The sequence below is a fragment of the Aquarana catesbeiana genome, linkage group LG01 (genome assembly GCF_042186555.1).
Source record: "Aquarana catesbeiana isolate 2022-GZ linkage group LG01, ASM4218655v1, whole genome shotgun sequence".
Taxonomy (NCBI): domain Eukaryota; kingdom Metazoa; phylum Chordata; class Amphibia; order Anura; family Ranidae; genus Aquarana; species Aquarana catesbeiana.
The window spans coordinates 6,954,050-6,981,442 of record NC_133324.1 but is presented as its reverse complement, the minus strand read 5'-3'; the positions used below and the strand labels follow the sequence as shown (position 1 = coordinate 6,981,442).

Below are 27,393 nucleotides of genomic sequence, written 5' to 3'. Positions count from 1 at the left end.
GTTTAGACATAAGCTCATTCATTTCTATGACAGACCTACTGTAGATTTTATTGCTGTTACAATGCTTTCCCATTTGTGTTTTATGTGTTTACTTAAAGATAGTAAAAAATAAAATCCACCAATAAATGAAAACCAGCTTTGCTGCAATATTCACCTTCAATCCAGAGATTTTACCTGCTCCAGGTGTCCTCAGTCTACAACAGATTATAAAAAGAGGGGAAAGGCTGCACTCCAGGCACATTCATTCCATGGAGTGCACAGCAAATCTCCCCTCTGACCGTTAACCCCTCTAATGCATTTCACACTAAATGGTTTTAACCCCTTCAGATCCGGGCTGTAGCCGAATGACGGCTACAGCACAGATCTGCTTTGCCGGGAGGCCGTCAATAGACGTCCTCCCCTTTGCATGCTCGCCACGCCCCCTGAAAGGCGCGCGCGGCACGCGCCATGATCACCTGAGTCAGTGAGACTCGGGTGATCACAGATCAGAGTAAGGGATCGATCCCGACCCCTTATCATGTGATCAGCTGTCAGCCAATGACAGCTGATCACGTGATGTAAACAGAAGATCGGTAATTGTTTTTTTGGGGGGAGGAGGGGAAAAAAAAGCCGATCACCGGCTTCTGTTGAAGGGACATCGGTCTCAAAGTGGAAGAGGCGAAGCCACCTCATATGTGCCCACCAGTACCGCCTGCCAGAGCCATGAATCAGTGCCCACAGTGCCCACCAGTCAGTGTCCACCAGTACATCAGTGCCAGTAATAAGTGCCACCTATCAATGCCCATGAGTGCCACCTATCAATGCCCACCAGTGGTGCCATTCAGTGCCTCATCAGTGCCACCTAGCAGTGCTGCCTATCAGTGTCACCTACCAGTGCCATGAATCAGTGCCCACAGTGCCCACCAATCAGTGCCCACCAGTGCATCCCTGCCAGCAATCAGTGCCACCTATCAATGCCCACGAGTGCCACCTATCAATGCCCATCAGTGGTGCCAATCAGTGCCTCATCAGTGCCACCTAGCAGTGCTGCCTATCAGTGTCACCTACCAGTGCCATGAATCAGTGCCCACAGTGCCCACCAATCAGTGCCCACCACTGCATCCCTGCCAGCAATCAGTGCCACCTATCAATGCCCACGAGTGCCACCTATCAATGCCCATCAGTGGTGCCAATCAGTGCCTCATCAGTGCCACCTAGCAGTGCTGCCTATCAGTGTCACCTACCAGTGCCTTGAATCAGTGCCCACAGTGCCCACCAATCAGTGCCCACCAGTACATCCCTGCCAGCAATCAGTGCCACCTATCAATGCCCATGAGTGCCACCTATCAATGCCCACCAATGGTGCCAATCAGTGCAACATTCATGCCACCTAGCAGTGCTGCCTATCAGTGTCATCTACCAGTGTGATTAGTGCCCATCACTGCCACCCATCAGTGCCCATCACTGCCACCCATCAGTGCCAATCAGTGCCAGCTATCAGTGCCACCTATTAGTGCCCTTCAGTGCCACCTATCAATGCCCTTCAGTGCCGCCCAACAATGCCACCCATTAGTGCCACCTCTCAGTGCCTACTAATGCCACCTATCAGTGCCCACCAGTGCCACATATTAGTGCCCACTAGTGCCACCTATTAGTGCCCATCAGTGCCGCCTTATCAGTGCCCATCAGTGTCGCCAAATGAGTGCCCATCAATGCAGCCTATCGGTGCCCATCAGTGCAGCCTATCAGTGCCCATCAGTGCAGCCTATCAGTGCCCATCAGTGCAGCCTCATCAGCGTACATCAATGAAGGAGAAAAATTACCTGTTTGCAAAATGTATTAACAAAATATAAAACGGTTTTGAATTTATTCTTTAAAAAATCTGTCTTTTTAAATTTTTTTAACAAGAAAATTAAAAACCCAGAGTTGGTCAAATACCACCAAAAGAAAACTCTATTTGTGGGGAAAAAAATGAAAAAATGTCATTTGGGTACAGTGCTGTATGACCGCGTGATTGTCATTCAAAGAGTGACAGCGCTAAAAGCTGAAAATTGGTCTGGGCAGGAGGGGGGTTTAGGTGCCCAGTAAGCAAGTGGTTAATAGTGGAGACTCTAGAAATGTACCCATTTAGGGAGACTGTGGCACATTTTTTAAACAAACAGAATATGGAGACTTGCATCCTGGTCACTGCCTCAACATAAAGCCAACATCTCATAACATCTCATTTACCCAATTAGAATGTGTTCTTTGTGAATGTATGAACGCGATTCAGAAAATCCACAGAGATCTTTCACCGCAATGTCACTTTATTGACTATCAGACATGGATTAAACCATATTTAGTTATCTTGTATAGTCTGGTCTATCCAGTCTCTGTAGCTGGAGATATCAGTGAAGATGGCAGGCTTAAATGTAGAGCAGGAAGAGGACGCAATACCGGCCAGGATCTTGGTTCCGTTCCTCTCGCACACAAGACCTGCACCACGGTCCACCTGAAAAAGAAGCAAAATCAGAAGTTCTAAGAAAGTTTCCCATTAGTATTTCAATGAATGTATGGTATGCATTATTGGTCTGCAGTTTTTACAGGACTATGGAACCAGAGAAATGTCTGCTAACACCTGGACATCCCTCCTTCGTGATTGCTTCATTTTTTGTACCAGTTAGTGCATTGAATAAAGTCAGTGAAAAGATGTATTTCAGTTACTGGTGGGAGTTTGGTGGGCTCAGTCACCAATGGAAATCATGTACCTTTTGGTCAGTCATGTACTCCCAGCAATGACCATGTCATCACCAACATGTCCCAGTCACACAGGGATGATCGGGATCCTTTGCTGCCATTGGCAAAAATACCCGGTGCTTCCAGGTATTGAAGGAACGCATAGCCTCCTCCCATGTGACAGTGTATAGGTGCAGCAGGAGGCAGGATTGACAGTGGAGCATTGGTGAGTGTCAGCTTGTCAGGGAAATTGTATGCATGAAGATGTGCACATGCTCATAATAATTCTCGAGTGACAAGTAGACATTCCCTAACTCATGCGCGTGCTCATAATAATTCTCAAGTGACAACCGGATGTGCCCTAATTTACGTGCGTGCCCGTGAGCCCGCATGAATACTTGCCTCTCACTTGCTTATTTAAAGTGGCTCCAGAGACCAGAGGATTGCTGAGTGGTCGTCAGATTCTACCATTTGTGGTCTGATTCTGTACTTCCCAGCTTCTCTTGACCTCACTTGTTCCTGATACCCCATTGCTGATTCTGGCTTGTGACCTGACTCTGCCTGCTGTTTTGGTACCTTCTCTGCTCGCCCAATATCACCCCCGGCCTGGCTCTGACTCTGCTTTGGTTCCAGATTCTGCACCTCTTCTGCCCTTCTGATACCGACTCTTGCCTGCCTGACCACTCAAGATCTTGCATCTGCCTGCTTGCAAACCTGCTTGCTGCCTGCTGTTCCTGCTGCAGTGCCTCCTCATCTGCCAGAGTTTTCTACATTGGCCTGCTGTTCTGCCTGTTTGCTGTCCATGGTTCTGCGCTGGCTGCTGTGTCTTCTCATCAGCCAGCTTGGCACCTGCTGCAAGGTTCTTCTGGCCAGGATCTCCTACTAGGCACCCATGCCACTCTGTGCCTTCTTATATCCTGTCACCACTTCCAGGAAAAAGAGGGCAGGAGGTATAAGGGGAAGCCCTCTTGTCAGTTCGCCCCCGACCAGGTACGTGACACAGGTGTTCAGGGAGAACCTTTTACATAGACATTGTCACTTTGTCCCAATGAGTCTGGTGACAGGGTCTCTTTAAATAGGCTCTGAGGTGTTAGAAGGTCACCATAAGCCCTCAAAGCCAATCGAAGGGTGCTTAGTTTGTAAGTGCTTTCAGCTCCCTCAAGTGCAATGAATTGAGCACCAACATTGTCTTTGTAGGGAAGATATTGGTTGTGGTTTAATAAAATTATACTATTTTTGTAATCTGGTAATTTTGTAATAAAGATAATTTTGTCTTAATCATAATTTTAGATTCCTTCACTGAGCACAAGCCACATAGGTCCAGCTTGGTGGGTACTGCTTTCAGGGTGTCTATGCCTTAAAGTACAATTTTCTGTTTGACCACTTGGACCACTCCTATACATTGTGAGTCGGCATGCAGTTCTGTTATCTTTAATTCCTGGCATAATTCCCGCCGTTCCCACAACCTGGGCTAGTGTGCATTCCAATTGCCGAAAAATTACGTATCGGGTGATGCTGGAAATGATGTCAGGACCATACTGTTGTGCCTCAATGCGTTTCGCACACCTAGTGCGTCATCAGGAAGCCAGAGGCGCCATCTTACTCCTGGTATATATACCCTGTGTGTTAAGTTCCCAACTGGAAGCGGATACCAGAAGTGCAGATTCAGCCATAGTAACACTGGGAGAAGTACCCAAATCCCATCTATTAATTTAAACAGCGATGTATCAATGGCTGGATGAACTATTACAGTTTGGATATACGTACAAAAAAAACAATGCAAACATGATATTTAGTTTAGCAATTCCTTTTCCTATAAGACAATTTTATGTGCCTAAAAGTGAAATAGAATAAGAAATTAAATAAATAAATAAATAAATAAATAAATAAAATTAAAATTAGGATAATATATTGTTACATTATGAAAGGCGAGGTGATTGGGGAACACTATGGATCACCTCGCATGCTTTCATATGTGGGAAAATAAGGTGGAATCTGGTCCAGGTTTTCCAGGCCACCTTGGCAGTGTGGGTTCCAAACCAGATTTTTCTCTCCACCTCTGACCAGCACCAGATGGTATAAATAAGGAAGGACTGGAGCAAGAGGTTACTCTTGGCCTGGGACTCAGGAAGCCAAACCTGAAAGAGCTGTAGATGTTGTCATTGCTCCGTATGAGAAAGGAAGGTTGCCATTACGTTTTTTTTTTTTGTTGGTGATTAGGAGAAGCCCTTCACCTGTGAGGAAGGAACCTGAAATGTTTAGTGTTTGGCAAGGATTTATATTTCTGTTTTGTTTGATTTTCATGCAACCTATTAAATAAATCTGACTACAAGCCAGATTTTTAAGAGAGAGCTGCCATCTGGACTACGTTTTTCCCAGGGAAGGTGATCCCAATTTAAGCCAACCCCCTCAATATCCAATCAATTTTCTACATGTTCATAAAAAATATGTATTAAATAAAATTCAGAAAACCAATCATTTATTTCTACATAGGATCTAATTCATCAATTCCCCACCCACCATATACTATTATACACCCCACTTGGTATATTCAAAAATCAGTACATAATATAAATGTACAAAATGTATACTAAACAGTCCCTATATAAAAATAGGTTCTAACACTAGATATCTGCATTTTGTTTTGTTCTAAATCGAAAATGAGATGGATTTTTTGTTATTTGAAATTTTCGGATGTATCCAAATTTCCAAACTACAATAGTAACAAATTTAAACAAATCCAAAATAACGAACCAAAATTTTGGATGAAATTCAAATAGTTTTCTAATTGAATTTGAATAGTTTTTAAATTGAATTCAAATCTTTTTCATATCGCATTCGAATTTCTGAAGAGTATAAAACAGAATAGAAAAAAAAGGAATAGAATAGAATAGAAAAGAAAAGAAAAGAAAAGAAAAGAATTGAAAAAAAAAGAACAGAATATAATAGAGTAAAACAGAACAGAATAGAAAATGAAAGAATAGAAAAACATACAATAGAAAAAAAGGGAAAAAATAGAAAATAAATGAATAGAGTAAAACAAAACAAAATAGATTAGAAAATAAAGGAATAGAATATAATAAAAAGTAGAATACAAATAAATAGAATATAACCATTTTCTGAAATTCAAATTTCAAATAGAATAAATTCAAATTTAAATAGAATAGAAAATAATAGAATAGAATAGAAAAAAAAGAATATAAGAATTTCCAAAATTGAATAGAAAGAATATAACAATATAACCATTTTTCCAAATTTGAATTTCAAATGGAATACATTTGAATAAAATAAAAAAAGAATAGAATATAATAGAAAATAAATAAATAAAATAAAAATAAAAAAATAGAATAGAAAAAAACAATGAAAAAATAAATTTGATTTCGAATGGAATTCGATTCAAATTCAGATGGAATTCAATTCCAACTTGAATGCAATTCGAATGGAGTTCGAAAATTTAAATTTTTCAAATTCGAATAAACAAAACAAAATCCAAAAAGGAATTCAACAAACTTAACTGAACAAATTTATGTGAATAACGAACCGAAACAAAACAATTTTTTTAATTCTGCACATGTCTATCTAACACTAATAATTATTTAAAAAAAAAACAATTAATGTCTAAATTAATATTAAGTCCATTTGGGGCCAATGTTTCCAATTCAAAAACCCAAAATGTCTCATTGCATGACAGCTCCCTCCTAAATTAGTCTCCCTATTTTATCTATAGAAAAAAATTTTAAATGACTGGGATCCCTACTGTGTGTAGTTCTAAGATGATTAGGTACATTGTAATAATATGTTCCCCTACTCTAGAAGGAAGATAGAAGATAGAAGAAAGAAGATAGAAGATAGAAGAAAGAAGAAGCATTTAAATAAAGGAATTGTCAAAAACTGTCACTCAATTTTCTAGTAGTCCTCCATGCATACTGGTGGCCGCAAGTGCATTCCACATATAGGTAGTATGTGTGCTGTTGCAAGTGATACATTTCTTACTAGTATGCTCTTTTTTGGTGCGATACGATAGAAATTTTGTGACTTTTATATTTCCTTTGAGGGTATCTCTGCATGGTATGCCATATTTAACCTCTTCCCTGACTGCCCACAGTGTATATATATGTCATGATTTTGATGTTTAATCCTGGGGTTATGGTATCATTTTGTTCTGCTAAATGTCATCCTGGCATGGCGGATTCCTCATAGCATCACTTTTCAGAGGTCGGCGGGAGAGCTGCCCTCCCCCTCCCGCTGCTTTCCTGTCGTTTCCGGGTGATAGCTAGGCAGGAATTCGAGTGAGGGCAAGATGCCCCCCCTCACTAGGCTCTATGCCCTTGGAGGACTGGAGGGACCTCTGACGTCACTTCTGGTTCTCAGGATTAAAGACATTTTTTTTTTAAGTCAAAGCGTCAACATTTTTTCTTTTTCTCATTTCCTTTAAAAAGTAAAGGAGAGACTTTTGGGGTCTTTTTGACCCCAGATCTCTCAATAGAGAGGACCTGTCATGCTTGCCTCTGTTACAAGGGATGTTTACATCCAAAAGGTCCCTCTAAAAGTTAATTAACAGATCGTTCACTTATCAGGGAATTAGTAATTCATGGTGAACGGTTTAGAAAAATGTCAGCATTGTGCCAGAGAAAAATAAAATAAAGAAAGAATAATAAAAGTTCCTATTCTCAGTGCAGCTGCTATCTATATATTGTAAAAAACATCAAACAGTATATTCAATAATTGAGACTGTGCTATCACCTTCTAATATAAAATGCACATGCGCTATTCCACTTGGAAAAAGTGTCCCGTAGGACTGCAATATATCAGTAACAGTTATAATGTTAGGGGGGCCCGTTGGGTATTTTCCTAAATCACTTCAACTTAACCACTTCAGCCCCGGAAGATTTGGCTGCTGCTCTCCCGATCTGATGGCTACATTTCTCTGTATGCACTTACACCTTTCAAATTCACCGTTTCCTTCACTTCCCTTAATTTTTGAATGGACACAATCTGCCTAGGTGGGCGGAGTCTCCTGATGTCATACATCGGCAGCCATGACATCACCAGCCCCCAACCCTGGCAGCGCCCCCTGTTGCCTAGCTATCGCTAGACAACGATCGCTGTTTCAATTGGATCCGACCTGCTGCCTAGCAACCACAGATCCCTGCACCCTACTGCCTAGAAACCACGGATCCCTGCACCCTGCCGCCTAGAAACCACAGATCCCTGCACTCACGCTGTTCAGTGTACCGACGGAATGCCCCTACTTATGGTCCCGATCGACAAGCCTGTTTAGACTGTCATTTGGGATGCGCACTGTTGGGTCTACAAGCATTACACAAAGGTTGGTTTATGCATTAACATTATTTCTGGCAATTCTTGTTTTCATTTAGTCTGTGACACTTTTTTAAACATACATTTGGCAGGACTTGTGACATCACTCCTGTCAAGGGGCGGGTGGATCCTTTTTTTCTTGCTTTCCTTTGATTGGTTGATGGCTATTTAAATACTTGTCACTGTAATTTCACATTTATCACATGCCTGATGAAGGGGTCCTGCGTGACCCCGAAATGTTGCACTAAATAATCATGCCTTAAATAATTCGCTTGTACACTTCCTTGTTATTATTATTATTATTATTATACAGGTTTTTTTATAGCGCCAACAGTTTGCGCAGTGCTTTACAACATGAGGGCAGACATTATAGTTACATTACAATTTGGTACAAGAGGAATCAGAGGGCCCTGCTCGTTAGAGCTTACACTCTAAAAAGGAAGGGTCAAATGATACAAAAGGTAATAGCTGTGGGGGGATGAGCTGATGGAGGAAGTAAAACAGTGTTAGAAGCAGGATAGGCTTCTTTGAAGAGAAGGGTTTTCAGGGATCGCCTAAAGATGGATAGATTAGGGGACAGTCGGACAGATTGGGGTAGGGAGTTCCAAAGGATGGGAGAAGCTCTGGAGAAATCCTGGAGGCGAGCATGGGAGGAGGTGACAAGGGAGCTAGAGAGTAGGAGGTCTTGGGATGACCGAAGAGAGCAGCTTGGTTGGTATTTTGAGACTAGGTTGGTGATGTAGCTGGGGGCAGAGTTATGGATAGCTTTGTAACTTATTGTTAGTACTTTGAATTTTATTCGTTGGGTGAGTGGAAGCCAGTGGAGGGATTGGCAGAGAGGGGTGGAGGACACTGAACGGTTGGTAAGGTGGATGATTCTTGCAGCGGCGTTCATTATAGACTGAAGGGGGATAGTCTAAGTAAAGGTCCAATGAAGAGGGAGTTGCAGCAGTCGAGGTGAGAGATGACCAGGGAGTGAATAAGAAGCTTGGTGGTGTCATTAGTTAAAAAGGGGTGTATTTTGGAAATGTTGCGGAGGCTAAGGCGGCATGATTTGGACAGGGATTGTATGTGGGCCTGAAAGGACAGTTCAGAGTCTAAGGTAACCCCTAGCAACCTGGCATGTGGGGATGGACTGATAGATGTGCCATTGATCTTGACAGAGAAGTCAGGGGAGGGGGCACGTGGGGGAGGAAATATTAAGAGCTTAGTTTTAGATAGATTCAGTTTGAGGAAGTGGTTTGACATCCAGGCTGATATGTCTGTTAGTAAATCAGTGATGCGAGATTGATGGGGTGAGCTGAGGGGCAGAGAGATAGATTTGGGTGTCATCAGCATATAAATGGTAGTGAAAGCCATGGGAGGCTATCAGCTGACCCAGGGAGGACGTGTAGATCGAGAATAGTAGAGGTCCAAGGACAGAACCCTGGGGGACCCCAACGGTAAGAGGAGTTGGAGAGGAGGAAGTGGAGTTGTAAGTGACACAGAAGGTACAATGAGATGGGTAAGATTTGAACCAACGGAGAGCGCAACCATGGAGACCAAGCAAATTGAGTTTTTTGAGGAGGAGGGGGTGGTTAACTGTATCAAAGGCAGCGAAAAGGTACAAGAGTAAAAGTATGGAATAATGACCATTGGTTTTGGCTGTTATTAAGTCCTTTGTGAGTTTTAGGAGGGCAGTTTCTGTGGAGTGCTGTGGGCGAAATGCAGATTGAAGGGGATCAAGAAGGTTATTCTCAATGGGGTGGTCGCTCAGTCAGTTGTAGACTAAACGTTCAAGGAGTTTGGCAAAAGCGAGTAAAGAGATGGGTTGTTGTTAAGATTGGTGGGGTCTGAGGCCTTTTTTGGTATAGGAGTGACTTGCGCATGTTTTAGAGGGTTTGGGAAGATGCCAGTAGAGAGTGAGAGGTTGAAGATATGAGTTAAAGAGTGTAGGATAGAGTCAGATGTGACTGTAGTATTTGAGAAGGAACAGGGTCCAGGGGGCAGGTGGTTAGGTGGACGTTAGAAAAAAAAGTTTAGTGACTTACTCTATAGTAGCTGGGTTAAAAGAGGGAAGTACTGATTGTGCAGGAGGACAAGGAGTGTAAAGTGAGGGAGATACCTGTAGAGCGGAGATCTCGAGACAAATTGTCTCAATCTTATTTTTGAAGTGATTAGCAATCTCCTGGGCAGTGAGTACAGTACCTGCCCGCGAGATTGTGTTTCCAGCACGATCCCATCGCGCTGGTTCTCGGTGACAGGGTACTATACATCTTGCGCTGGCTGCAATAAGAAAAATACATTTTCCTATTGCAGCCAGTGCAAGAAAGAATTCCTCTCCAATAGCCCTTAGGTCTGGTATGGATCCATAGCAGACCCATATCCGAGCACGCAGCCCGGCCGGTCAGGAAAGGGGGTGGGGACGAGCGAGCTCCCCCCCTCCTGAACTGTACCAGGCTGCATGCCCTCAACATGGGGAAGGGGGGCACCCTGCAGTCCCCCATCCCAAAGCACCTTGTCCCCATGTTGATGAGGCCAAGGGCCTCTTCCCGACATCCCTGGCCGTTGGTTGTCGGGGTCTGCAGGCGGAGGGCTTATCGGAATCAGGGAGCCCCCTTTAATAAGGGGGCCCTCAGATCTCAGCCCCCCACCCTATGTGAATGAGTATGGGGTACCCCTACCCATTTACCTGGGGAAAAAGTGTCAATAAAAAAACACACTAGACAGGTTTTTAAAGTAATTTATTGGGCAGCTCCAGGGGTCTTCTTCCGACTTTGGTTCTTTTCCCACTCTCTTGCCTCTTCTGCCGGTCTCCGGCCTCTCCTCCCGGTGTCCGGTTCTTCTCCTGCTCTCCGGTTCTTCTGCCGGGCTCCTCCGCTATCTTCAGCTCTTTTGCCGCTCTCTTGCTAGCGGTGGCCCGGTCTTCTCCATTGTCTTGTTCCCTCTTCTCTTCTTCCATTGTTGACACAACACTCTCTCCCGCTGTAATGCAGTGTGTGAGGTGCGCAACGACTTATATAGCCATGGGGCGTGGTCACTGGGTGATGTCATCCGGCGATCCGCCCCTTATGACGTCACAGTCCCATCATGCCCCGGGAGGGTGGCGTCATAATCGGAAGAAGAGAAGAGGGAACAAGACGTTAGAGAAGACTGGGCCACCGCTAGCAAAAGAGCGGCAAAAGAGCAGAAGATAGCCGACGAGCCCGGCAGAAGAACCGGACACTGGGAGAAGAGGCTGGAGACCAGGACAAGAGGCCGGAGAGCAGGAGAAGAACCGGACACTGGGAGAAGAGACCGGAGAGAGCGGAGAAGTCGGAAGAGACCCCCGAAGTCGGAAGAAGACCCCCAGAGCTGCCTAATAAATTACTTTAAAAACCTGTCTAGTGTGTTTTTTATTGACACTTTTTTCCCAGGTGAATGGGTAGGGGTACGATATACCCCATACTCATTCACATAGGGTAGGGGGCCGAGATATGGGGGCCCCCCTATTAAAGGGGGCTCCCAGATTCCGATAAGCCCTCCGCCCGCAGACCCTGACAACCAATGGCCAGGGTTGTTGGGAGAGGCCCTTGTCCTCATCAACATGGGAACAAGGTGCTTTGGGGTGAGGGGAGCACAGGGCGCCCTTTCCTCAAAGCACCCCCCCCCATGTTGAGGGCATGTGGCCTGGTACGGTTCAGGAGGGTGGTGTTCGCTCGTCCCCACCCCTTTCCTGACCGGCTGGACTGCGTGCTTGGATAAGGGTCTGGTATGGATTTTGGGGGGGACGCACGCCATTTTTTCAGTGTAGGGGGTTCCCCTTAAAATCCATAACAGACCTAAGGGCTTGGTATGCCCTTGGAGGGGAACCCATGCCGTTTTTTTTATTTAAAATTTGGCGTGGAGTTCCCCCTCATGATTCATACCAAATACCTGTCAGTATTGCTTGTCGCTCATCGGGAAAGGAAAAAACAAATTTTTCCTTTCCTGATGAGCGAGCCAACTCGGCGCTGGCTCCCGTGATGGGGCTCGCAGGTGTCAAATCTCACTGATAACAGTGGCAAGATTGACATAATATCGCGGTCACCTACTGTAAGTTAGTAGGTGGGGGTAATGGAGGACGAAGTAGAGTGGTAAAGGTAGAAAAGAGTCGATGGGGACTGCATGAGAGGGTGTTAATGAGAGTGATAAAGTAGTTCTGTTTGGCAGTGTGGAGGCAGGAATGGGATTTTTGGAGGGCAGATTTATATTGGCTGAAATCTTGCTTTGACTTAGTTTTATGCCACAGACGCTCAAGAGCGCAGCTCTGTTTTTTTGAGGCTTCTGGTATTGTCTGTCTTCCAGGGTTGTAGCGGTCGGGGGGCCTGATTCTGTGCATAGTGAGGGGGGCAAAGGTATCCAGGGTGGCTGACAGTGAACTGTTGTCCACAGAAGTGGCCAAGTTGGGGCAGGACAAGGATGAGATTTTGTCATAGAGACAATCTGTAGCAGAAAAAAGAAGAGAAGGGTTAAGATGGTGAAGGTTTCTACAGGTAATAGTTTGGTAGTTGGAAGGCAAGGAGGAGGCAGACAAGGAGAAAGTGAAACTAATGATGATGATCAGAAAGAGGAAAAGCAATATTGGAGAGGTTGTGCGGAGTGCATAGGTAAGAGAATATGAGGTCAAGGCAGTTGCCAACAGAGTGAGTAGAAGCGCTTGTCCATTGTTTTAGGTCAAAAGAGGAGGTTAGGCTCAGCAGCTTATCAGTAACGGGAGTGTTAAGATTAACAGGGATGTTGAAGTCACCAAGAATGATTATTGGAATTTCAGAAGAGAGAAAGTAGGGTAGCCAGGCAGAGAAGTCATCCAGGAGGTTTGATACCGGTCCAGGGGGCCGATAGATCACAGCAAGTCTCAATGAAACTGGAGAAAATAGAGAGGGGGTTGGATGAAGAAATTGAAAAGTGCTTTGAGGGGATAGGAGGATTCCAACACCACCTCCTTTCCATCCACTAGGAGGTCACCATAGAAGCAGGAGAAGGAAGGTTAGATTCTTGAATCCAGGTCTCAGTAATTGCAAGTAGGTTCAGGGAGTTTGTGATAAATAGGTCATGGACGGTGATGAGTTTGTTACAAACAGAGCGGGCATTCCAAAGGGCACAGGAGAAGGGAAGGCTGGTTCTAGGCTGAAGAGGAATAGAAATGACATTGTGCGGATTACAGCTGCTATCAAAGGAGGGGGGTGCTGGTTATGTTGGCTGAAGGGAGATGATGGCAGTCCAGGATTTGGGGAAATATCTCCAGAAGTTAGGAGAAGTAGAAGGGTGAGAGAGGTGATATGGGAGTGTGACTTATGTGGGGGGACATGTCCCAGTGTCCTGCAGGTTTTATTGGTATATGGGTTCAGAATTAGCAGGAGCTGATACAGTACCTGACTGCGAGATTGTGTTTCCAGCGCGATCCCATCGCGCTGGTTCTCAGCGACAGGGTACTGTGCATCTCGCGCTGGCTCGCTCATCGGGAAAGGAAAACTGTTTTTTCCTTTCGCAATGAGTGATAGGCAGTGCTGACAGCTGTCTGGTATGAATCATGAGGGGGAACTCCGCGCCAAATTTTAAATAAAAAAGCGTAGGTTCCCCCATGGGGCATACCAAGCCCTTAGGTCTGATATGGATTCTAAGGGGAACCCCCATACGCTGAAAAATCGGCGTGGGGGTCCCCCCAAAAACCATACCAGACCCTTATCCGAGCACACAGCCCAGCCGGTCAGGAAAGGGGGTGGGGACAAGCGAGCGCCACCCCCTCCTGAACCATACCAGGCCGCATGTCCTCAACCTGGGGGGGTGGGCGCTTTGGGGTAGGGGGGGCGCCCTGTGGGCCCCCCCACCCCAAAGCACCTTGTCCCCATGTTGATGAGGACAAGGGTTTCTTCCCGACAACCCTGGCTGTTGGTTGTCGGGGTCTGCGGGCGGAGGGCTTATCGGAATCCGGGAGCCCCCTTTAATAAGGGGGCCCCCAGGTCCCGGTCCCCCACCTTATGTGAATGAGTATGGGGTACATCGTACCCCTACCCATTCACCTGGGGAAAAAGTGTCAATAAAAAAACACACTATACAGGTTTTAAAAGGGACTGTGACATCATAAGGGGAGGGGTCACCGGGTGACAGCACCCAGTGACCATGCCCCATGCCTATATAAGTCATCGCGCACCGTTCACACAGCATTACAGCAGGAGACAGCATTGTGTCAACAACGGAAGAAGAGAAGAAGGAACAAGACGGCGAAGACCGGGCCACCACTAGCAAAAGAGCGGCAGAAGATAGTGGAGGAGCTCAGCAGAAGAACCGGACACCGGGAGAAGAGGCCGGCGAGCGGGAGATGAAGCAGACACTGGTAGAAGAGGCCGGAGAGAGAGGAGAAGTCAGAAGAAGACCCCCTGAAGTTGGAAGAAGACCCCCGAAGTAAAAAGAAGACCCCCCGGAGCTGCCTAATAAATGACTTTTAAAACCTGTGTAGTGTGTTTTTTTATTGACACTTTTTCCCTCAGGTGAATGGGTAGGGGTACGATGTACCCCATACTCATTCTCATAGGGTGGGGGGCCAGGATCTGGGGGCCCCCTTCTTAAAGGGGGCTCCCGGATTTCGATAAGCCCTCCGCCCACAGACCCCGACAACCAACGGCCAGGGTTGTCGGGAAGAGGCCCTTGTCCTCATCAACATGGGGACAAGGTGCTTTGGGGTGGGAGGACCCGTAGGGCGCCCCCCTGCCCCAAAGCACCCACCCCCTCATGTTGAGGGCATGCGGCCTGGTATGGTTCAGGAAGGAGGGCGCTCGCTTGTCCCCACCCCCTTTCCTGACCGGCCAGGCTGCGTGCTCGGATAAGGGTCTGGTATGGATTTTGGGGGGGACCCCAACGCCAATTTTTCAGCGTATGGGTGTTCCCATTAAAATCCATACAAAACATAAGGGCCTGGTATGCCCCTGGGGGGGAACCTACGCCATTTTTTAATTTAAAATTTGTTGCGGCGTTCCCCCTCATGATTCATACCAGACAACTGACAGCACTGCCTGTCGCTCATTGCGAAAGGAAAAAAGATTTCCTTTCCTGATGAGCGAGCCAGCTCAGCGCTGGCTCCCGTGACAGGGCTCGCAGGTGTCAAATCTCGCCGATAACAGTGGCAAGATTGACACAATATTGCGGTCACCTACTGTACGTGCAGTATTAAGGTGAAGACAGGAGTGAGGGTGATATATATAAGCTGTGGGGTGAAGAAGACGGGTAAAGGAGAGAGAGTTTAAGGAGAGAGGATGCAACTGTGAGAAGGAAAAGTAGGGAGTGCATGATACAGATACAGAGTGATGAAATTGAGAGGAAGCCTGAATGAGAGATGGAAAAGTTTGATGGAGAATCAGGTCACCTGTAGTCTGTTTAGTGTTTTGCAGAAGTCTGTTGTGTATTTTCGCTTTGTGCATTCGCTGAAGTGCTGAGCGGAAGTGTATCCAAGATTATAGTTGCCAATGCAATTCCGGCCTGTGAAAATCCCTGCCTGTGCATCCCCTAGATAAGGCCTAAATGTATACTGAGTTTTGGTGGGGGTATTGCCAATTCATTAGTCAGGATTGCATAGGAGGAACACATGGCTAACAGAATGAACTTCTCACACCAAGGCTCACTACAAGACGCAGCAAGAGAGCAGAAAGGTCAGAGCCATAAAGATAGGAACAGCTCATAATTTAGGTATAGACAATAATAAAGTAAAATAAACATCACAGTGATATGGACAGAGGTGAAGAATTTGAAGGCAGCATAAATCACCAAAAGCACATACACAGAATTTAGCAAGCAGATCCCAGTTTCAATTAAAGGTGGAAGATGTGGTTGAGCTGACACATACACAGAATTTGTTGATCCATGGTGTGCTGGCAAACATTTTCCTTGTGACAATCACAAAAGACTGGCATCCTGGTTTAGGTGCCATTGAAAATGAATGGCACCTGAACAAGCGTGGTGCTAATCGCAGGGGAATCATGGGCAAAATCGGAAATAAGAGGAGAATAGGAGGACAGTTAGGGATCTTGTTACGGAGAACTGATTGGTCAAAGCATGCACATGACCTGCATAATTGGCCAATCACAGCGTGATTTGCTGTGAGAGCCATGGTTGGCCAAAGGCAGGGTACCTTTGGGCAATCATGGCTCAGGGGTCTAAGTCCACACCCCACACTATATAAGGCTGCTTACACGGCGTGCACTTTTTCAGTGCACTCAGACAGAATGCTTAGCACAATAAGGGTGTGAAACCCCCTTAAGGATCACTTGGATGTAGTACTGGCAACCACCAAACAGGGTGCAATCTTCCTCTGTGAGTGTGTTGACATCACCGGGGTTCTGCCCCGACTAGTTTCAGCACACTCCATAAGACATTATCATGCCATGATTAATTTTGATTATAACTTACTATATAAGCCCCAGGATGTCATTAGGCCCTATTCTCCATGATAAAGTCATGTGGAGTGTGACAAAACTAGTCAGGGCAGGACCTGGTGACATCAGCACTTTCTCAGAGGAAGATTGCACCCTGTTTGGTGGTTGCCAGTACTACATCCAAGCGATCCTTAAGGGGTTGCACACCCTTATTGTGCTAGGCATGCTGTCTGAGTGCACTGAAAAATGTGAGTTGTAGGGGGGCGTGGCTGCCATCCGGCAAGATGGACGTCTGAGCAGTTTGCTCCTCACACCCTCCGAGTAAGATCAACAAAGGCCTAGATGCCTGGGCTTCTCCGCCATCTCCACCACTCCTCGCACCTCCAGCCATTCCCCGCTGTAAGAGGGACCATCTGCCACACCATAAACTCTCCGGTTTCTTCCCGCCGGAGTCCCAGCGGCTACACCAAAATGGCGGCGGCTCCCTATCCACTCGGTCCATCGCTGGGCCTCTAGTGGCGGCTTCCCAAGGCATCACAGATGTGATCACAGGGAGAAATGTTGATCTCTCTATCTCAGGAACAAACAACCCCATGTTCCAAAGCCCAGCCAAGTCAAGACCACACATAAAGGGGAACTACACACCAAAAATTAAAAAAAAATTGTGTGGGCTCCCCCCAAAATCCATACCAGACCCTTATCCGAGCTAGCAGCCTGGCAGGCCAGGAAGAGGGGGGATAAGTGAGCCGCCCCCCTCCTGAACCATACCAGGCCGCTTGCTCTCAACATGGGGAGGGTGCTTTGGGGTCCCATGTTGATGGGGTCTGCAGGTGGGGTGCTTATCGGAATATGGAAGTTCCCTTTAAAATCTACATCAGACCCAAAGGACCTGGTATGGATTTTGGGGGCATTTGAACCCCTCTGCATTTTTTATTTTTTGTGCTATCAAGAAAAAAAGGCCAACAACTCTGAAAAAAAAACAATATTGTTTTACTTTCTGCTATAAAACATCCAATAAAAAACATGTAAAAAAATCGAATTTCCTCATCAATTTAGGCCAATATGTATTCTGCTACATGTTTTTTGTAAAAAAAAAATTCCCAATAAGCGTATATTGATTGATTTGTGCAAAAGTTATCACATCTACAAAATAGGGGATATATTTATGGTATTTTTATTTTTTTACCAGTAATGACGGTGACCAGCGATTTTTAGAGGGACTGCGACACTGTGGCGGACAAATATGTTTTTCTAGTAATGTCAGTGATTTTTAGCAGGACTGCGACATTGAGGCGGACAAATTGGACACCTGACTGACATTTATGACACCTTTTGAGCTTTTGAGGACCAGTGACACCAATACAGTGATCAGTGCTAAAAATATGCACTGTCACTGTACTAATGACACTGGCTGGGAAGGGGTTAAACATCAGGCACAATCAAAGGGTTAAATGTGCCCCTAGGGGGTTGCTTTATAACTGCGGGGGAGGAGCTTTTACTGGAGGAAGACAGTGATCTGTGTTCCTGTTTAGCAAAAACACAGGATCTCCATCTTCCCCTCTCACAGAGTGGCGGCCTGCCTTGTTTACATAGGCAGACTGCCGCTCCGCCTCACCTGAGAACGATTAGTGGGTCCCGGCAGACATCTCGTCTGATGGACCCGCTGATTGGCTCCCGCTGTGTCCAATCACAGCGGGAGCTGGCAGCCGGCTGCTTGCTTGGGCGCGCCCCGGAGCCTGTGCACAAAATCACATACAGGTATGATTATTTCTATATTCCACACATTGTATTTGGTTCTTATGATGTAGAGGACCTCACATGTAGTGTGCTCTTCGGGTGTCGTATTATACATTATCAGTGTGTTTTACTACGCAGTACTAGTGGGGGGCGCTCTACCCCATATCTTATCTGTAACTTCAGGTTATCCTTATTATAGACTTACCTGTAGGCACAAGTCCAAAAGACCACTTTAACAATGACATCATCAAATAACAATGACATCATCAAATAACAGTGGTATCATCAAATAACAGTGACATCATCAAAAAGAACAGTGACATCATCAAATAACAATGATATCCTAAAAAAAAAAACCAGTGACATCATCAATTAACAGTGATATCATCAAATAACAGTGATATCATCAAAAAAGAACAGTGATATCATCAAAAATAACAGTGATATCATCAAATAACAGTGACATCATCAAAAAGAACAGTGACATCATCAATTAACAGTGACATCATCAAATAACAATGACATCATCAAATAACAGTGACATCATCAAAAAAGAACAGTGACATCATCAAAAAGAACAGTAACATCATCAAAAAGAACAGTGATATCATCAAATAACAATGACATCATCAAAAAGAACAGTGATATCATCAAAAAAGAACAATGACATCATCAAAAAGAACAGTAAATACCTTCTTGTTCTGGGGAAAACTAAATGATGTAAGGAAAAATATTCCGTAATAATTCCCCTCCAAGATAAATCAGGCAGATCTGTAACTGTTTACTACACTACATACACATAAATAAGGGATTTCATTAAAAAACAAAAAAACACACAGCCAGCCGGGTCTCACCAATATTGGTGACAGGATGGGGACAACATGGGAAGAGACCCAGACATGAGGCATGCCCTAGGAATTTAATTGGTTAATCATTTTTTTGCAGGATATCATATTCCCTTACTGGAATCAGTGGCGTATCCCGATTTGGTGGTGACACAGTTGTCTCCTTTGTTCGTGGTGTCAGAACCAGAATCCGGAGAAACCAGGGACACATCTTCATTGATGGTGAGAGGACTGGACAGCTGGATCAGAGCGATGTCATCGGGGGTGGTCCTGATGTTGTACTCGGGGTGTCTAAAGACGTAGAAAAGTTTTTGTAGCATTTTTAATAATTTTTTAATAAATCAGAACTAATTTTCTAGAATACATGACTACATTTTCTTATAAATGTATATATGAGAAATGTGGCTTCAGATAGGCGCCATAGTGAGGAATAGAATGGTAATGGGAACAGCAAACACTTGGACAATCTTCTAGGAAGGCCTGGTGAGGTTGTGACTTTATATTGACCCTGGAAGTGGTGCAGATGTTCTACATATACTAAATACAATTTTTTTTTTTTTAACGGAGCCCACCATAAGTGGTGAAGATTGGGTCTGTTTGGTTTATCATAGAACCCTGCAGCCGGATAAGGTAAGGGAGATTCCTAAGGAATTTTTCTACTTCTGGTGGGTTTTCTCCTTTAAGTGAATGTTGCTATGCCTAAAGTCACTACCAGGGGGCGGTCAAGAGCACGTACCTGTTCCATGCTTGTCAGTCTTGCTCTGTGTCACAAGCTGCACGCTTCCTCTGAGCCCAAGCTCCAGGTGGGGGGTTTCTCTTTTCAGGAATGTCCCCCACAGCTTCCTTCCAGGCTAGAGGCCATGGGTCAGTCGGCGATATGCCGCACCTCTCCCGCTGCCGCCGCCATTATGGCGGCTCTCCGTCCACCTGCCCTCCTCTCTCCTCTGCCCCAGACCCCCCTCCAAGTGCGATCCGGTCGGATCGGAGCCCCCGCTTGTGCTGAAAAGCAGTCTTTTTTTTAAAAAAGATGGGGGGGCGGAAGGGGTGGTCGGAGGAGGGGGGGGCAGAGCATCAGCACAGCGTGGTTCAATGCCCACAACGCGGGCCATGCTTAGCTATAAAGATGCACTTTTTGCAGGTGCACACAGCTAAAGGAGGGACACAGAGCAGATGGATGGCATGTGAGTGTGGGTGACACAGGCATTCCCAGGCACGTGTACTTAGCATCAGGCTGAGCTTTGATAGCAGTGGCAGTTGCTAAACTATTTTGCTCAGCAGGGGGTGCATTTCTGGTAGTACCTCTGCATTTGTGCTTAGCACTATGGGCAGAAAGGGAGGTACAAATACCCTGAAAAATATGGGCTCAAAGGGAACTCCCTCAAGCTCTGAGGACCTCCCGTCTGCAACTGCAACGCCATCTCCCCCTGAAAGACCTAGGGAGGATGGTCAGAGTGAGCCGTTGGGGTTAGGGGCTGCAACTGTTTCTGGCATTTCAGCCCCTGTATATATTACTCAGCAGGTTTTTTCCTCAGCCATGATTGGATTAGAGGAAAAATTAGTGGCCTTAATCGCATCTTCACAAAGTGGAAGAAAATGCATTAGGTCCTCTTCTACCACCCAGCACCCTCAAACAGAGGAACACTGGGAAAGGGAAGATGAATCCTCCTCAGGGGACCGGGAAGAGACTGATGACTCCTCTTCTGAGGAATCAAGTGGGGAAGGACCCTCTTCAGCTTCACAGGCTGAGAAATTGCTGGTGCATTCTCTTACTGAAATGGTCCGCTCCACATTTAAGTTACCTGTAACTGAGTCGGTTGAAAAGCCCACTTCTTCTTTGCGTTCACTAAGGCCTCCTCAAGCTGCGTATGCTTTTCCTGTTCATTCATTGCTGGAAAAGCTTATTTATTCTGAGTGGGATCACCCAGATAAACATTTTTTCCCTCCTAAAAAGTTTTCAACACTTTATTCTATGGAGGAAAAATGTACTAAGATGTAGAGTATACCAGCAATTGACGCTGATATATCCTCTGTAAATAAAAGTTTGATTTATCCTGTTGACAACGCTCAAATGCTTAGGGATCCAACCGATAAAAAATTGGAATTCCTATTAAAAAACTTTTTTTTCCTTGGCAGGTTAAGTAGCTCAACCTGCAGTGGCGGCAATTGGGGTATATCAATCCTTGAGAGACCACTTGAAACAGGTGCTCAAGGTTTTCCCTGAACAGCAGGCCCAGGAGTTAGCCGAGCTGCCAGCGGCTTTGTGTTTTGCAGTTGACGCAATCAGAGATTCTATCCTTCAGACCTCTCACCTTACGCTTGGGTTGGTGCATATGCGTAGACCCTTATGGTTGAAAAATTGGTCAGCCGAAGCCCCATGCAAAAAGCTCCTGGCTGGTTTCCCCTTCCACGGTGTAAGGCTGTTTGGGGATGATTTGGACAATTATATCCAAAAAATCTCAAGTGGTAAAAGTACCCTTTTGTCAGTTAAGAAAAGGAATAAACGTCCCTCATTTAAATGGCTCTTTCTCCAGTGCCAGGGGCATCAGCCTCCAGGCAATCGCGATGACCTCCACCGTCAGGTTCAAGAGGTAAAACTCAGAGTCAACCCCAGGGACAAAAGAAGTCCTGGGGGAGGAAATCTACAAGACAGAACACTAAAGCCTCTTTATGAAGGGGTGCCCCCGCTCATTCGAGTGGGGGAAGACTGCTACAGTTCTCAAGGGTCTGGTAGGAGGATTTTCAGGACAGATGGGTGGTCTCCACAATAACTCTAAGTTACAAACTAGAGTTCCGAGAACTCCCATCTCCTCGTTTCCTCAGATCAAATTTTCCCAAAGACTCACAGAAAAAGAAGTCTCTCTTTCAAGCGTTGGAGCGACTTTTGTCGCAAAAAGTAATCATGGTGGTTCCCATGGAAGAGCAGGGGTTGGGGTTTTATTCAAACCTTTTCACTGTGCCAAAACCAAATGGAGATGTCAGACCTATTCTAGATCTCAAAGATCTAAACGGGTTCATAAAAATTTGATCTTTTTGCATGGAATCAATCTGATCAGTAGTCTCCATCCTACAAGGAGGAGAACTTCTGGCATCAATCAACATCAAGGATGCATACCTGCATGTACCTATTTTCCCCGCTCATCAGAAATATCTGCGTTTTGAAGTAGAAAAACTTCATTTTCAGAGTGTAGCTCTAACTTTTGTTCTAGCTACTGCACCTCGGATGTTTACAAAGGTCCTGGCCCCTCCTCTGGCCAGATTATGGGCCCTGGGTATAACGATTATAGCTTACCTAGACAACCTGCTCTTAATAGACTGGTCAGCAGCCCGCTTACACAAAAGCTTGGTCACCACAATCAACTAACTGGAATACCTAGGTTGGGTCCTCAACCTAGAGAAGTCTTCTTTAAAACCAGTAAGAAGACTAGAGTACTTGGATCTGGTTATAGATACAGCCCAGAAGAGGGTGTTTTTACCCCAGGCAAAAATCAGCGCCATAAGGGAGCTGGTTCAAGTAGTCAGGGCGAAGAAGGGTCCTTCTATTCGCCTTTGCATGAGGTTGTTGGGAAAGATGGTGGCTTCATTCGAAGCGGTTCCCTATGCTCAGTTTCATTCGAGACTGTTGCAAAACAGTATCCTGTCTGCCTGGAACAAGAAACTCCAGGCACTAGATTTTCCAATGCGTTTGTCGCCAATAGTGCATCAGAGCCTCAGTTGATGGTTGATAACCGAGAATCTGCGGAAAGGGAAATCCTTCTTACCAGTTACCTGGAAGGTGGTAACAACAGTTGCCAGCCTTTCGGGTTGGGGAGCAGTTCTGGAAGAGACGCTGTCCAAGGGAAATGGTCCAGAACCGAGAGGACCTTACCCATCAACATTCTAGAGATTCGGGCAGCGTACCTAGCCCTAAAGGCCTGGACATTCAGGTTGCAGGGTTGTCCTGTCAGGATCCAATCCAACAATGCCACAGCAGTGGCTTATATCAATCACCAAGGGGGCACCATAAGTCGTGCAGGCCAGGGAGAGGTAAACTAGATCCAAACCTGGGCAGATAAACATGTGCCATGCATATTGGCAATCTTCATTCCAGGGGTAGAGAACTGGCAGGCAGGACTACTTAAGTTGCCAGCAGTTGTTCCTTTGGGAATGGTCTCTTCACCCCCACATCTTCCTGGCTATATGCCAAAGATGGGGGATCCCGGGCGTAGATCTGTTTGTGTCCAGGTTCAACAAAAAGATCCTGGATCTCACCCCATTTACTTACTCACTTAATTTCTGGACCCCCCTCCTAAAGAGGTCTTTTTTCGGGAGGCAGCAACCTAGCCACTATCCTAAGCGTGGGTACTCTACGTTTGTTAATTTTGAGTGTGGCCTGGTCAAACCTCAGACACCAGCTGAAAGCGATAAATTTGGCATCAGTATTACTACTGCTGATAAATGTGACTGCTTCCCTTCTGACTGGTTCTTAGGAAACCTCCAACATAATCTGCCCCATCATTCATTCGTGTTGGCGGGTTGGATCAGAAATGTTGGACAAACAGATGATGAATTTATGCTGTGAGGTTTTTTTTCGTGCTAAAAAAAAGACTTGTCAAAAACTGTGGTGTGTTTATTTTTCACTTATTCTATGAATGAGTATGGCTACTGTTTACCTCTTACTCATTCATGCAAACCCCTACAACCACCAGACCAGAATTGTGGGAAAGAGGCTCTTGTCCTCATCATTCTGGTGCTTTGCCAGTGGTCTCATGGCAAGGTACCCCCATGCTGAGGGTATGTGGCCTGTTATGGTTCAGGTGGGGAAGCTGAATTCTCACTTTTCCTGGCCTGACAGGGGCCACGATCATATATAGTAAATGCCACATGTGGATTTTGAGTGGAACCACATTCTTTTTTTGCCTGAAATTTCCCCTTAAAATCAATACTAGACCTTACTGGTCTGGTATGAATATTTATGGGGGGGCATATGCCATTTTTTTGGGTACCCCTTGACATCCTTATCAGAACTTCATCAGGGTAAAGGGTCCTTAGGGGGAATTATACACTTTGTGTGTGGGGTCCACCATTATATATACCAGGGTCCACTATACCAGATCCCCTCACCTGGGATAAGATTCTGCTATAGATTGGGTGAACCTTCAACTGATTGGTAGGTGGCTGAAGCTGTAATTTGCCAGCAATTTAAACAGCATTTTTTTCCTTTGTAAATGTTAATGTTGCTGTAGTAGATTGTATACATTATGCTGATGTGCCACTTCACCAGCAGGGTCAGGGCATCCCCAAGGTGTGTTAGTTATATTTTTTCCCTCTTTTTAACTCTGCCTATGTTACCTCAAATAGTCTAATCAACCCCCAAACACACACACACCCACACTCAGTTTTTTATTTTTTGTTTTTTTATCTTTGACAACAAATCAATCCACCCATGTTGTAGTGTTCAGGAGAAGGGAACTTGCATGTGGAACAGATGCATTGGTGACCCTGTGGGATCAGTTCTCACTGATTTATGCATTCCCTCTTACCACGACTTCTTCGTAGGATCAAGCAGGAAAAGAAGTCAGTGGTTCTTGTGGCCCCAGCATGGCCCAGAAGATCTTGGTATGCAGAAATAGTAAAGATGGCGATAGGGCCCCCATGTACCCTACCATCACGTCCAGACCTGCTATCGCAGGGACCAGTGTTCCGTCCTACCTTACAAATGCTAAATTTAACGGTTTGGCTATTGAAACCCACATTCTGAAGAATCGCGGGCTTTCAGGCTCAGTGTTATCTACCTTGATTAATGCAAGGAAGCCGGCCTCCAGAGTCATTTATTATAGAGTCTGGAAGGCATATGTTTCTTGGTATGAATCCAGGGGTTGGCATCCCAGAAAGTATGTCATAGGTAGAATCCTTGCCTTTCTGCAAATGGGGTTAGAAATGAAGCTGGCCTTGTGTACCATCAAAGGCCAGGTCTCGGCCTTATCGATTTTGTTTCAAAGTCCGCTTGCTTCGCATTTTTTGGTCCAAAGCTTTATACAGGGGGTAACACGGCTTAATCCACCGGTTAGAGCTCCCCTAAACACTTGGGATTTGAATTTAGTTCTGTCAGCATTACAGAAACAACCTTTTGAGCCGATACAACATATTCCCTTGGTCCCTTTGACGAGGAAGCTAATATTTCTGGTAGCCATTTCTTCTGCAAGAAGGGTATCAGAATCGGCTGCTCTTTCTTGTAGGGAGCCATATTTAATCATTAACAAGGATAGATTATTATTGTGTCCTCATCGTCAGATTTCTACCGAAGGTGGTTTCAGGTTTTTATCTAAACCAGGATATTGTTCTGCCTTCATTTTTTCCAGAACCCTGTTCTAAGGAAGAACAGTCACTACATTCTCTGGATGTAGTGAGAACGGTCAAAATCTATTTGGAGGCGACTGCTCAGGTTTGGAAAACGGATGTTTTGTTTGTGTTGCCTGAAGATCCTAGAAAAGGACAGGCAGGGTCGAAATCTACTATTGCTAAGTGGATTCGGCATGTAATTATTCAAGCTTATGGTTTGAAGAGGAAAGTTCCACCTTTTCAAATCAAAGCGCACTCCACCAGGACTATTAGTGCTTCGTGGGCGGTGCATCACCAGGCCTCCATGGCTCAAATCTGCAAGGCCGCAACTTGGTCTTCAGTCCATACATTCACCAGATTCTATCAGGTGGATGTGAGAAGGCATGAGGATATCGCCTTTGGGCACAGTGTGCTACAGGCAGCAGTATAAGGTCCTCAGGTCTGATTGCACCCCCTACTTTTTGTTTGTGTCTCCCTCCCCTCAGATAGCATTGCTCTGGGACATTCAATTCAGTAAATACTGTGGCTCTGTGTCTTGTTATGTACAAAAAAGAAATTAGGATTTGCATAACAGCTTACCTGTAAAATCCTTTTCTTGGAGTACATCAGGGGACACAGAGGTCCTTCCCCTCTTATAATACACGTATATTGCTTTGCTACAAAACTGAGGTACTCCCAGTAAGGGGAGGGGTTATATAGAGAGCAAAACTTTGTGTCTAGAGCGTGCCAGTGTCCATCACCTAGAGGTTTCATATAACCCATACAGTAATTACTGTGGCTCTGTGTCCCGTGATGTACTCCAAGAAAAGGATTTTACAGGTAAGCTGTTATAAAAATCCTATTTTTACTTCTTGTTGCAAAAAATCTTCTTTATCCAGAGATGCCCAACGAGAGCCCTCTGATGTGGCCCTCAACCTCCTGCTCTAGGATGGAGTCGGCGGTAGACATGTTCGTTTTTTCCCAAATTCGTTTTTTGACTAAATTCGACAAACTAGTTAATTCGGAAATATTCAAATTGACAAAAAATGGTTTAACACATTTTTCCAAAAATTGAGAATGTGAAAGTCCAAAAATTAGAAAATTCGGAAATTTAAAAAATTCGGAAAATTTGAAAATCCAAAAATAAGAATGAAAATCCGAATATTCAAAAGAACGAAAATAAGAACGAAAATCCGAAAATTTGAAAACCCGAAAAAAGTCCAAAAAATTAAATAACTAACTAATAATAACTATTAAATTATAGGTATTGGAATTTCTTTTTTTTTTTTAATTTGGCTGTTAGTGAACATAACGAATATGAATTTATCCGAAGTTACAAATTATCCGAAATAATGAATGCCGCATCTAAATGAATGAAACTTAATTAATTAAAAGTAATAAATAATAATAATAAAAACATTTTTTTATTATTATTATTATTATTATTTATAATTATTAATGTGTTACGTTCCATTCATTTAGATGCGGCATTCGTTATTTCGGATAATTCGTAACTTCGGATAAATTCGTATTCATTATGTTAACAGCCACATTTGAAAGGAAATTCCAATACCTATAATTTAATAGTTATTTATTATTATTAGTTAGTTATTATTTCGGATTTTCACATTTTTGGATTTCCAAATTTTTGGATTTTCATTCTAATTTAAGGATTTGCGCATTTCCGAATTTTCAAATTTTAGAATTTCCAAATTTCCGAATCTTAGAATTTCCAAATTTTAGAATTTCGGATTTTCGATCATAACGAGTGACCCCAAAAAAACAAAACAAAACAAAAAAAAAGAATGAAACGAAAATGAACACATTTTTCAGCAGTGTACATGTCTAGGCAGCGGTAGAGGAAACATGCGGCCGCGGAGCAGAACCACATAAGCCGATGCTTATTGTATAGCACCAGCTTCTGTCACAGGCGGAGTGAAACAAAACAATATACACTTATTGGGATTTCGTTTATCAAAAACAGGTAGCAGAATACATTTTGCAGAAATTCATTTTTTTTTGGCTGTGTTTTATGGCGGAAATAAAAAAATATTTCTTTCAAAATTTTTCACCTTTTTTCGTTTTTATATCGCAAAAAATAAAAAACCCAATGGTGACCAAATACCACCAAAAGA

At 44.6% G+C, this 27,393-nt stretch overlaps 1 protein-coding gene across 1 annotated transcript in view; it reads right to left on the bottom strand.

The window, feature by feature from the left end:
- Positions 1-2,267: 2,267 nt before the first annotated feature.
- The window catches only part of LOC141130055 (chymotrypsinogen 2-like), a 46,516-nt gene continuing 21,390 nt past the window's right edge, over positions 2,268-27,393 (bottom strand). Inside the window, exons 5-6 of the mRNA XM_073618032.1 lie at positions 19,080-19,252; positions 2,268-2,470 (exon numbers count right to left, since the gene is read on the bottom strand). Coding sequence (XP_073474133.1) covers positions 2,385-2,470; positions 19,080-19,252 — 259 coding nt within the window. The 3' untranslated portion in view covers positions 2,268-2,384. The remainder of the gene's footprint in view (positions 2,471-19,079; positions 19,253-27,393) is intronic.